General features: G+C 39.5%; 1 protein-coding gene across 1 annotated transcript in view; it reads left to right on the top strand.

Moving 5' to 3' along the window:
• Window positions 1–12,828, top strand: part of LOC122558718 (polycystin-1-like protein 2) — a 136,323-nt gene that overhangs the window by 81,463 nt on the left and 42,032 nt on the right. Inside the window, exons 26-31 of the mRNA XM_087995759.1 lie at window positions 1,325–1,426; window positions 5,308–5,486; window positions 7,364–7,510; window positions 9,227–9,426; window positions 10,939–11,165; window positions 12,597–12,813. Of these exons, the coding sequence (XP_087851885.1) occupies window positions 1,325–1,426; window positions 5,308–5,486; window positions 7,364–7,510; window positions 9,227–9,426; window positions 10,939–11,165; window positions 12,597–12,813 (1,072 nt within the window). The remainder of the gene's footprint in view (window positions 1–1,324; window positions 1,427–5,307; window positions 5,487–7,363; window positions 7,511–9,226; window positions 9,427–10,938; window positions 11,166–12,596; window positions 12,814–12,828) is intronic.

The following is a 12,828-nucleotide window of genomic DNA, read 5'->3' as shown; positions in this document are numbered from 1 at the left end:
AATGTCTGATAGAAGGACTCAGCATTGGGAAGAGAGACTCCCTTTTTAGAGTCATCACCCAGGTATTGCTGTGACATAGTCTCCTACAATCCTTACCCTGTAAACACCTACCCACCATTGCTTGCTTGATGCCCAGATCATTCCATGATCCTGATCCTCAGGAGGGTGTCTTTTCTGCAGCAGCCACAGCCTCCCATCAGTGCTGTTGAGCAAGCACAGTTGCCAGCTCCTGATTGGCCAGCAGTTCCTCAAGGGTAGAAGTCAAGGTTAGAGTGGTGCTGGAAAAGCACAACAGGTCAAGCAGCATCCGAGGAGCAGGAAAATCGACATTTCAGGCAATAGTCCTTCATTCCTGATTGAAGGACTTTTGCCCGAAATGTCGATTTTCCTGCTCCTCGGATGCTGCCTGACCTGCTGTGCTTTTCAAGCACCACTCTAATCTTGATTCTGATCTCCAGCATCTGCAGTCCTCACTTTCACCTCAAGGGTAGAAACTCTGTCCTGAGATTCCTGGTTCCCAGGAAGGGCCTAGGGTAGCATGAGAACCGGTCAGCCTTCCTGAAGAGAAGAGATCTGGAGGTGTCATCAGCTCTCCAGCTGACAATCAAGAACTCTTATCACTTCCACTACATCCAACCCAGTAATGGATGAACCGTACCATGCTGTCAGAGAGCATTCGACCAGACAATTAAGGACAATGCCATACCAATCCAGGAGTGTGCATTAAGGCTGGTTCAGGGAGTTAGGAGCATTTGTCATTTTGGCAACCTCATACATAATTTGTGATTATTAATGTGTAATGGTTGTGATGTGATTTGATGATTTTCTGAAATTGTGATCGATAAATTAGCCAAATCAGAAAATAAACATTGAGGCACCAGAAATAAACTACAGGGACAAATACACTTAATATAAACAAATTAATTTTAAATTCAAATGTCTATACTTGGCATATTTAATTAGCTACATTTTTATGTAATGGCACCCTTGTATCATTTGTCCAACTATCTACTTTTCCAGCAGATATCTGGTCTGTTACAGTGCAGTCTGTGCACTCTAACAATCTCACATTTACCATTTATCTCTTTACTTTCCCATGGTCCTGTCAATCACAAAGCCTAACTAGGTAAAGAAAACTTACAAATAGATAGCATAAGGTATAAAACCCCTTAAGACTTGGGAAGTGCTAACATATTATTGTTATCAAAATTATACGACTGTCTACTGTTTTTCTTTAAAATAAGACTTTGCTCAAGTGAACTGTATTTGAGACTCTGTCATTTTTAAAATCCAATTCTCTTTCTTTTCAACTTGAAAATGAAAGGCGAAAATAACAGTACTTGCTGATAATGACCCATTTGCCCAGTACCGCTATTTGGTGACGGTTTTTACAGGACATCGCCGAGGAGCAAGTACAACAGCTAAGGTGTGCAATCATTTCAAGATCTGTGCAATTTACCATTGCTGCTTTTAATATTGGATGCAGAATTGACAACTGATGAATTCTTTTGTGCTTTACACATTATGGCTGTACTTATAGACTCATAACGACCAGTTGTACATTGTGAAAGTAGAATAACTTGTTAGCTTGCAAGTTTTAATCTGCTCACATGGGTGTTCTGCAGGGTGTGTTCTGAACTCTGGTCAAACTGCTGATTTTTATTTGTGCTGTGAACATGAAATGCAACATTCGCTGAGAAAAAGAATTCTGTAAAAAATCCATAATGGTCTCTGCAGATCCAAAGAACTGCTTGAGAGCTTGTTAAATGAAATAAAATTAGAATCACATTTTAGTTAATGAAAATCCTGAATGGTGCAAGGTATCCTCCTGGAAAGAATTTATTTAACACTGCTTTCTGCTTGCATGTTGGGTTTTTGATCACAACTTGTACCTTTCAAGTTGATTTACACCGCAGTCTGATTGCAAAATTAGAATTATAACCAAAACTCATGACTCCTTCAAGATTAAGATGGAGAAGTTCTCGTGAGTAAACAATCAGCCAGTTCTTGAACAAAATCACCAAAGAATTTAACTCCCTGAAGCTCTTGATGGTGATTGATTGCAAAACATGCATGAATACCTTTTTTTAAAAGAATAGAGTAGAAATTTATTGTCACGTGTACTTTTACATGAAAAGTACAATGAGAAGTTTTAGAAGTTGCCGCATCACGGCACCTACATTAGTGACAGAAGTCATACACAGTATTAAAAAAAAGTAAAATTAAGACAAAATTCATCACAGTTCAGTTAACACTCCTGGTTTCAGGTAAGCCGATTAAGGAATGATGAAATCCCCTAAGATACAGCTGAGATAAGATCAGCATTCCAGGATGAGAACACCATGCCAGGCCACTGGAATACTGAGCCAAAGCCTCCACTGAAGAAAACCACCATGCCAGGTCGAGACCACCTCGCCTTATGACTCAGTGTGTACTGGTCTCCATTTGGGCAAGTCAGATGTGCAAGCATTAGAACTATACTTTGAAAATATACTGAGTAGATGGGTTATGACATCAGTCAGTGCATGACACTGGGTAGAAATTTACAGGAGCCTGAACAACATGGGCTGTGGTGCGATTGGCTGCACAGTGAGCTCAGTTTCTTGCTGTGCAGCAAGCAGCAAGTTGCCTAAAAAGGGGTATTATGGCTTGTTAAAGATCTTATTAATGCCAAGACCTTTGTCATTAATAAGTGGCCACACACCAATCAGTTTCATTTGTAAACAGCCACTCGGCTCCAATCCATCAGGACGTTGCTGGAACCCACTGCAAAATAAAATGAGATTGCAAAAGGCATCAGATTATTTGCTTTCAAAACATGCAGTCATCCTTGTAAATCCATGGTTTCAAATCAGTTCTTGCTCATTTCTGTTCACAGTTAAAGAGCACAAAAATACAATATCATGATCTTTACAACAATTAAAGCAGGGACTAGGGTGAGAGAATGGGGTTTCATGTGTGAGGGAGTGTCAGGCATGATGGCGATGTGCTCTACACAACATGGTTTTGTGGCTTCTGGGTTATTATGTTTCCATAGAGGGGCATTACTGGACTGCCAGCTGTTGTCCAGGTGCACAACAGTTGGTCTTTTAGCAGATGTTTACTGAGCATTGCGACATTCTGGGAACAATGGTAAATTGGAACTAGAATTGATCATGAGGGACTCCATAAGAGCAGGATAGGTAGTTAATGAGGCAATTTTAGTTCAATATTGCAAGGCATCTCAAATGGTCGTATGGTGAAAAACCCTCCTAAAACTTGATTCAACCCGCACTTGGCCAGAAAACCCGAAGATTAACCCACTGAGTTAACATCAAATTTACGATTTTCAACTTCACTATTCTAACTAACCATTCTCTTAAAAACACACAACTGAAGATGCATTTAACAGCAGGAATGACTCCTGCAGAGCTATGTAAAAGAATCATCAATAAATCTTGTGAGTAGTGAGCAGGTATGTGCCCTCATGATGGCCACAGTGTGGAGAACGCAAAACAGACTCCATGAATCAGAAGATAACTCCAGTGAGTAACAGGGGGCTTCTCTCTCCCCTGTTTTGTCCATTGCCTCAGGAACTGATGGTCTGTTGCAGAGTGTCTCTCATTGTAGGATTGTTGCCTTTATGCACATTGAAAAGCCCTTGTCACCAACAAGACTTTCCTGGGGCAACATGGTGACTTGGAGAATGCTGATGGAGACATAATGCATTGTGATTTGTTGCCAGAGTAATGGGAATCCACCGGCATGATATTTCAATATGGTCACATACCAACTGTAATTCAGTGAGTAGGAGACTTTGGATTGTGGTTTATCTCCCCATTAAGATGCAGTGGCAGCAGCCTGATGTGCCTGTATCTAATGGCTCTCGATAGAATGGAGAATTTCAAATCCTGGCAAAATCTTGCATCAATTCTACCTTTTTTGCATGGCATCAATGACCTGGCTACATTATCACCTGACCAGGGATAAGCAGTGAACTAGAATTGTTGGTAATGGCATCGGCTTCTATCAGGAAGGAAGCGCGAGAGATCAAACAAAGGGCTGCAGTGACCTTGACAACCACCAATGGGGCTATTTACAATCTCCAAAGCAGCTACCCCAAGCACTGAGGATGTCACCGAGACAGGGGATGAAACGTTTGCAACAAAAACTTCCAGCTCGGCGAACAGAACCACAGCAGCTACCATTGGAGTTTGAGGAGGAGGCACTGTTCAATGCACTAGCCTTCTCACTAATTTGTGACCAGATGAAAACGTTTTAGACCATAGTGCTTCTCTAATAGGACTGGGCTATAAATGAGGCAAAGTATCAGACAAAGGTAAATAATCACCACAAATAATATGCCACTTGATGCAGCTGGTGCTAGACTAAATGTGTGCATATGCATACGCAGAGGCAAAAACAAACCGACACAGACACACAGAGCATTCCTCTTACTCCAAAACAAAATCTCTCTTTCTTGAATATCTCCAGTGGCTTAGACTCCACAGATTCTGAAGTAGAGAATTGCACGGGTGACTACCCTCTGAGTGAAGAAATTCTTCCCTATCTCAGTCCAAAATGGCCTACATTGTGTCCTGAGATTGTGACCTCTGGTTCTACACTACTTTGTTAAACCCTTTACATCAGGATCCCATCTCATTCTTCTAAACTCCAGTAAATACAAGCAACCTCTTCTCATACGACAATATTACTATCCTCAGTATCAGCTTAGTGAACCTTTGCTGCACTCCCTTTATGGCAAATACATTCATTTCTTAGGTAGGGCAACCAAATCTGCATGTAAAATTCCAGATATGGACTCAGCATGACATCTCTACAACTTCAAATCTTTTCCAATGAGGCCAATATTCTATTTGACTTTCTAATTGCTTGCTGTGCCTGCCTATCTACTTTTCTTGACTGGTGTACAAGAACACCCAGATCCCTTTGTACACCTGTTTTTCACACCAAACTGTACAAGTACACATTTAGCCACGCTGTCCTGCATCTGCCATGTTTGCTCATTCACATAACATCTCTTGGTGATCTTGAGGCCTTCACACTTCCTCCTCACAACTCACACTCCCTCCCAGTTTTGTGCCATCAGCATATATAAGATAGTAGAAAATCTTAATATGTCCTTTGCGATGAGGAAGAGAATTTGTTCAATAGCAGTGTTATATAGAATGTGATTTTTCTTGAAAAACTTGAATTTGTTGCAAACCAGTTATAATTTTGAAATTATAATTTTGAAATGATGTTTGAAATTTCTAAAGATCTGGGTTTGGTTTTGTTTATTATATTTTGATATCTTTTGTTATCCAGGTGACTATTACATTATATGGCTCAGAGGGAGAGAGTGACCCACATTTCCTTACTGACCTTGAAAAACCTAACTTTGAGAGAGGAGGGGTTGATGGATTTCTTCTAACGACACTTTTCCCACTTGGGGATCTCCAAAGCATTCGACTATGGCATGACAATTCAGGATCTAGTCCATCCTGGTAAGCACTTCTAGGCAAATTAGCAGAGAGGATTTTACATGGAGGCATAGTAACAGGCACTGTTCAGATATAACTCGCCCCACCCACTAGAATGAAAGCACTTTAGATGTATACAGTAATATTGAACTTCCTGAGCAAAATATTTGGATTAAAAATGATGAAATCCACATTAACATCACCTTCAAATCCAAAGTATGTCAACCTCGTTACTAAAGTGCATTTTGGTTGTTAAGACTGGCTTTTTCCCAATTGCTGTTGATAAAGTATAGTAATGTTGTACCAAAGATTGTTCCTTTCTTTGACGTTCTGTTGAGTTGTGCTAAAATACTGACTTCTTTAAACTGGAACATGACAAAGATATTTATCCATAAATATGATGCAATAAGATTAAATAATGTGTAAAATGTTTAGTCCAGGATATTTCTGAGCAATTAAACTACCAGCATTTGATAACGCAAGAACAGTCCTTGTTTTAAACCTGCATAAAGCCTTCAAAACTTAAGCAGAGTGTGAACTTTGAATTTTTCCAAATTTCCCTCAGTATGGCTTCATCAGTAGATATCTGTAATTAAACAAATTATTGGACAGAATCCAAAAACTGTCTGATCCATCTTGCCTTTAATGTGTAGCTTAGAATTAAAAAACGTAAAATCTCATAGGCCATTCAGCTCGTTGTGCCTATGCTGGTTCTTTAGTTCCACACCCCACTATTTTTTAACTGTAGTCCCTTTCAAGTGTATATCCAATTGCCCTTTAATAGTTGCTATGGATTTTGAATATACCAACCTTTGAAGTTCATCCCAGAGGAGAAAGTGAGGGCTGCAGATGCTGGAGATCAGAGCTGAAAATGTGTTGCTGGAAAAAGCGCAGCAGGTCAGGCAGCATACAAAGAGCAGGAGAATCAATGTTTCGGGCATGAGCCCTTCTTCAGGAATGAGCCTTTCCTGAAGAAGGGCTCATGCCCGAAACGTCGATTCTCCTGCTCCTTGGATGCTGCCTGACCTGCTGCGCTTTTTCTAGCAACACATTTTCAGTTCATCCCAGAGCTTGCAATCCTCAGTGTGAAAAAAAACTCCTCATTTGTCCATCTGGTTATTTTTGACAGCTGTTTTAAGTCTGTGACTGATGATCCCAAATGCATTGCCAGAGGAAACTATTTCTCAGTGCTTGCTTGATTAAAACCCTTCATAATTTTGAACACCTCTATTAGTTTCCCCCTTAACTATATCTGTTTTAGGAGAACAGTCTCAACTTCTCTAACCTCTTTATATCCATAGAATCCCTACAGTGTTGAAACAGGCCATTTGGCCCAAAAAGTCCACACTGACCCTCTGAAGAGCATCCCATCCAGACCCATCCCCCTACCCTTTCCTGTAACCCTCATTTCTCATGGCTAACATACCTAACTTTTACATCCCTGAATACTGTGGGCAATTTAACATGGCCAGTCCACCTAACTTGTACATCTTTGGATAAAACTGAAGTCCTTCATGCCTGGTATGTAAACTACTAGTTCCTTAATGTATTTGGATTTCTCATGGTGTTTGGAATCCCTGGGATATAACAGTTTAACACATTGAATGGCAAGACATGACCTTCAATTTTAAAGTGACTGATAGGAATAAGCAACCCAATTACTTTGACATAAAAATGTAATATTAAAACAGCATGGCTCTTGCACATATCCCAAATTCAGACTAGACAAAATCACCACAGACTGACTAAAGAAAGCACAAAAATTATTGCAGTAATGAATAAAGCAGCAAGAGAACAGGGAGAAGTTTTTTTGTTTCAAAATTTTGAAGTGTCCAATCCAAAAGATGATTGCCATTTAGACATATGTAAAACTGAATTTTGCTATTTGAATTACGTTCCAGGTATGTGAATCGTGTAACAGTGCTTGACTTAGAAACAGATGAGCGATGGTGTTTCCTGTGTAACTCCTGGTTGGCTATTGATGTTGGAGACTGTCTTTTAGACAAAACTTTTCCAGTTGCAACTGAGATGGACCTGAAACGATTTAGGTACCAGAAGCTCATATACACATACAGATTATCCAATGTATTTTTGTTCAATTATTCTGTAACTATGATTCCTTATTTTTGTGGTAATACATTAATGGAGATATCAACCTTGGTTGGATTTAACACACTTCCTTCTAAGTCAGATAGTCATAAATTCAATTCCATTTGAGCATAAAATCTGGAGTGGGCACACCAGTAAAGAATCATGCAAGGGCTGACTGTCAAAGTTGTGATCTTTAGGATAAACCAAGACAACTGGGCGGCACGGTGGCACAGTGGTTAGCACTGCCGCCTCACAGTGCCAGAAACCTAGGTTCAATTCCCGCCTCAGGCAATTGTCTGTGTGGAGTTTGCACATTCTCCCCGTGTCTGCGTGGGTTTCCTCCGGGTGCTCCGGTTTCCTCCCACAGTCCAAAAATGTGCAGGTTAGGTGAATTAGCCATGCCAAATTGTCCGTAGTGTTAGGTGAAGGGATAAATGTAGGGGAATGGGTCTGGGTGGATTGCTCTTCGCAGGGTCGGTGTGGACTTGTTGGGCCGAAGGGCCTGTTTCCACACTGTAAGTAATCTAATCTAATCTAAGTGAACAAGCCTCTTGACTCAAGGCACTATTCAAAACAGAGCAACGAGGTAATCTAATGATCATGAAAACAGATCAACTGATAGTTATTTTGTTGCTGTTTGGGGGACTTTGGTGTGCTCAAATTAGCTATTCCACATTGTTACATTACAAAGGAACTGTACTTCAAAAGCTCTTCATTGGTTGTAAATACTTTGGAAAAAATATTATCAAAACATATATTCCTCCTTTATGTACTTAACGGTGATCACAAAATATTAGTCTTGAGCTAGTCAATCATTGCACCAGACTAGGGTTGATCATTAACGCCTGTCCAACAGAGTGCCTTGTTATGCCAGTTAGCTGTTGAGAATAAAATAACATAGGTACATATACATAGCCCATTCTCTTTACTGAATGGATAATTAATCAGTTCATTGCTTTCTGCACAAATTCTGGACTCTAGCAGTCCCTTGCTCTTAATTCTGGCATCCAGGTTTGCCAAACACTGCCAGTTAAGCAAAGACAAGCAGTTTGGTGCATGACATTAGGATAAGATAATTTTTTTATGACTTGTTATGGAGTTGGTATCACAGGGAGAGGTAGGTCAGGGAAGTAAAGCCAAGACAGTGTAGTAATTAGAAGTGCCCATCCTAAGCTGGTTGTGAGATCACCCTGGCAGGACACTAGTCACCATTTTTTCACCTGTCTGGAAGGTGGGTAATCAAGGAGGTAGTGAGTTGGGGCTCTTAAGCGGCATTTGTTGACCACATACAGGCCTTAATTGGTGGCAGGTCAGGAAAGCCTGCAGTGGATATTTTCTCCCAGAGATTAGTTGGTGATGTGGCAGACAGAGGTAAGTATAACACCAGGGCCAATTCATCCAATTAATTCCTGCTTTCAGCTCTTCCCTCATCACCTAAAGAGGAGGAGCTATTCCATCCATCATGTATTCTTGGATAGTATAGAATTCTTAAAAGATGGTTAAGATGCAGTTACTTTTGCAGATACTGTTGTGTTTGAATGCCCTCTGATATCGAGCTGTGAGCCTATAGCATTGGAACAACTTGTCATCCACTCTTGGCTCTATGAGTTCTTATTCTTTCCACTATTTCCTCACTAAGACTAAAGGAAATTCATCTTCTTGTCACCCAACAGTAACCTGTTCTTCATGAAGACTGCTAAGGATTTTCGGGATGGACATATTTGGTATTCAGTTCTAAACCGCCCACCGAGGAGTCCCTTTACAAGAGTACAACGTGTGTCGTGCTGTTTCTCCTTGCTTCTCTGTACAATGTTAACAAGTATTATATTCTGGGGAGTGCCAAAGGATCCTGCCCAGCAAAAAATGGATCTAGGTAAAGTCAATAATTATTTGCTAAAATGTCTTTTCGTGAGATTGGATTTGCGAATGAAATTGGCCATTTATAGCATGTGGAAATGTTAGATCAGCGCTATGTTAAAAATGAAGAGCATATGGAAAAGCCTGTATAAGAGTGAGGTGTTGCAGAGATAAACAAAATAGTTTACAGAAACCTTTCAGAGTCAGCCAGTAGCCACTAATAACTAAGGAAGTCATCATTAGCATCACATACAACTGGAAGAGACAGTAAGAGCCTCAGATCATGTGGGACAGAACTTCAAGTCCTATCCTAATGGCTGCTCAAACCCTGAGGATACCTCAAATTAATATACACTGTCATAAAAATATTCATCCTTTAACAGAAATGAGTGTTGAGTATTTAATCTGTTAGGCTGTACTTGGTGTACTGTGCACAGTTTTCATCTTCATAATATGATAATGACATGGAAGCATTTGAAAAAGTAGGAAGAAGATGGTAGCAGCAGTGAGAGATTACAGATATCAGGAAATATTGATCAGGTAAAACCCTCCTCTTTTGAAAAGAGAGGATGACCTTGGTGTTTAAAGTAATGATTGAGTAGAACAGGACAAATGTGAGTGAACATTTTTTTTATTTGCTCATGGGATGATGTCAAGACAAGGCCAGTATTTATTTCCCTTCAGAAAGTGGTTGTAAGCTGCTTTCATGAATCACTGCAGTCCATGTGGCTTAGGGAATTATAGGACAATGCAAAACTAGGGACCATCTAGAGTGAGAAAAAACAGCATTACTTGGAAATGAGCTGATTGGTTGTACTGGAGCTCCATTTTGAAGTACACAAGACGAGTGAGACCACATTAAAACAAGATTGTGACTAAGAAATTAGATAGGGAAATAAATAGAAATATTAGATTTTATTTACCATCAAATTGTGTTAATGATCCATATCCTTTTCATGATCATTAACTATTTCCTTTCGCAAAGGGATACTGATTTCACTTTTTAAAAGTGGTAAGCCACTTCCTTGTATTGCAAAGAAAACCAGAGAGTAGAGCTATGACAGCAACATGTACAAATGTTGTGACGACACAGTGGTGTTCAAACTTGTATCATATCAACTTGTGAAAATATATCTCTCTGAAAATTATGGCACTTTATGACTAAGTAAATGGAATATAAATCCAAATACTTTGCAGGTTTTCTGAAATGTCCATAATGGATTACATATTCCAGGCAATGTGCTATGAGCAATTACCTTTGATTGATGTAATCTGTTTGCTGTCTAATTTTTAAATTGCAGGTAAACTAATGTTTAAATAGTAAATATCATCTCAATTGTGTACATTTTAACCTTCATTTCTTTTTACTATTTTCCTTGTTTTTCATAACTTTCTTGCAAATATAAAATTTATTAACTAAGATCCTTTTAAGCGCCTGATTTATAAAGAACACAGTCAATATTTTTATTCCCACAAAGCCTTATGGGTTCTTCCTTTCTCATTTGATCTAACTTTACTTTCTACACAGGCAAGATTGAATTTACCTGGCAGCAAGTGGTGATTGGTTTTGAAAGCTCACTGCTTATGTTCCCCATCAATCTTCTCATCGTGCAGATTTTCAGAAACATCCGGCCAAGATCTAAAGGGAAGCATATGGAAAGGAAACAAGGCAAACATGGCCGCATATCGCCTTCCTTACCAGCCTCTTCTCAAAGTCTACAAACTTGCTCGCTCACACCTCAAGCTGTTATAAAGGTTGTCAAAAAAAATCAAAAAATCTGTGTGTCACCTTCTCATATTAAGAAAATTGATATCTTGTTAATCATCAATAATTACAACTTTTAACAAATAACACTATTTGTAATTATATCACATCTAAGCATTGAGAACAGCCTTCAACAATATCACAGATAGTTGTAAGGGAAATACTGCACAACAGAGAAAGAGGTTAGAAAGGGTCTGGACGCTTAGCCAGTCAGATTTTGAGACAATTTTTAAAGGAGATTTTAAAGAGTCTGAGGGATCTGAGGAGAGTTTTACTGAGAACAAGATTCCAGCAATCGACACAGTTACCACCAATAATAACATAAAAGGAATGGGAACCACTAAATCTCCGAATTGAAGGATTGAAGTCATAATTTGCATAGAGTCATAGAGTTATACAGCATGGAAACAGACCCTTCGGTCCAACTCACCCATACTGACCAGATATCCTAACCTAATCTAGTCCCATTTGCCAGCTCTTGGTCCATATCTCTCTAAACCCTTCCTATTCATACACCCATCGAGATGCCTTTTAAATGCTGCTATTGTACCAGCCTCTACTACTTCCTCTGGCAGCTCATTCCATACACTCAAAACCCTCTGCGTGAAAATGTTGCCCCTTAGGTCCCTTTTATATCTTTCCCCTCTTACCATAAACCTATGTCCCCTAGTTCGAAACTCCCCCACCCGGGGAAAAGATCGTGTCTATTTATCCTATCCATGCCCCTCATGATTTTATAGACCTCTATAAAGTCGCCCCTCAGTCTCCGATACTCCAGGGAAAACAGCCCCAGCATATTCAGCCTCTCCCTGTAGCTCAAATCCTCCAACCCGGGCAACATCCTTGTAAATCTTTTCTGAACCCTTTTAAGTTTCACAATATCCTTCCGATCGGAAGGAGACCAGAATTGCGTGCAACATTTTAAAGTGGCCTAACCAATGTCCTGTACAGCAGCAACGTGACCTCCCAACTCCTACAGTCAATACTCAGACAATAAAGGGAAGCATACCAAATGCCTGCTTCACTATCCTATTTACCTGCAACTCTACTTTCAAGGAACAATGAACTCCAAGGTCTCTTTGTTCAGCAACACTCCCTAGGACCTTACCATTAAGTGTATAAGTCCTGCTAAGATTTGCTTTTCCAAAATGCAGCACCTCATTTATCTTTAAACGAGATCTTAAAGTGTAAATTGTCCTTCAAACAATTTCTTCTCCTGATTATTATTTGAATAAAAATGAGGTTTATTACTTTAAAAACAAACAGATCAGTAGTTCAAAGGCTGGAATTGAAAATCATTTGCTATTTAAGTAAATTTGTTACCATTCCAGAAGAGATGGAAGAAAGGTAAAGATGAAATGGAAATAGTATGTTACATTTCATGAAAGCACTAAGATGAGTAAATTATATTGCACACTTAGGACATCCAGAGAATTGCAAACTCACTAACAAAAACATTGAAGAACCCGTTACCAACACTGGATAAGGATTTGAGGCAAACAACTGATATCAACAAACTTTTGGCACTAGTTGAAAGTATTATCCGGGAACAAAATAGAATGGACCATGAGTTTTACAATGAGAGTCGCAAGAAAGAGGATACACTCATTCTCAGCCTTGGATCAGTTGACTTACAAGGTGAGTTTGAAGGTG

The sequence above is a fragment of the Chiloscyllium plagiosum genome, unplaced genomic scaffold (assembly GCF_037043375.1).
Source record: "Chiloscyllium plagiosum isolate Xiang-an unplaced genomic scaffold, Cpla_swu_hap1 HiC_scaffold_17, whole genome shotgun sequence".
Classification (NCBI taxonomy): Eukaryota; Metazoa; Chordata; class Chondrichthyes; order Orectolobiformes; family Hemiscylliidae; genus Chiloscyllium; species Chiloscyllium plagiosum.
Note: the sequence above shows the minus strand (reverse complement) of the source record. Positions and strands in the feature narration are given on the sequence as shown.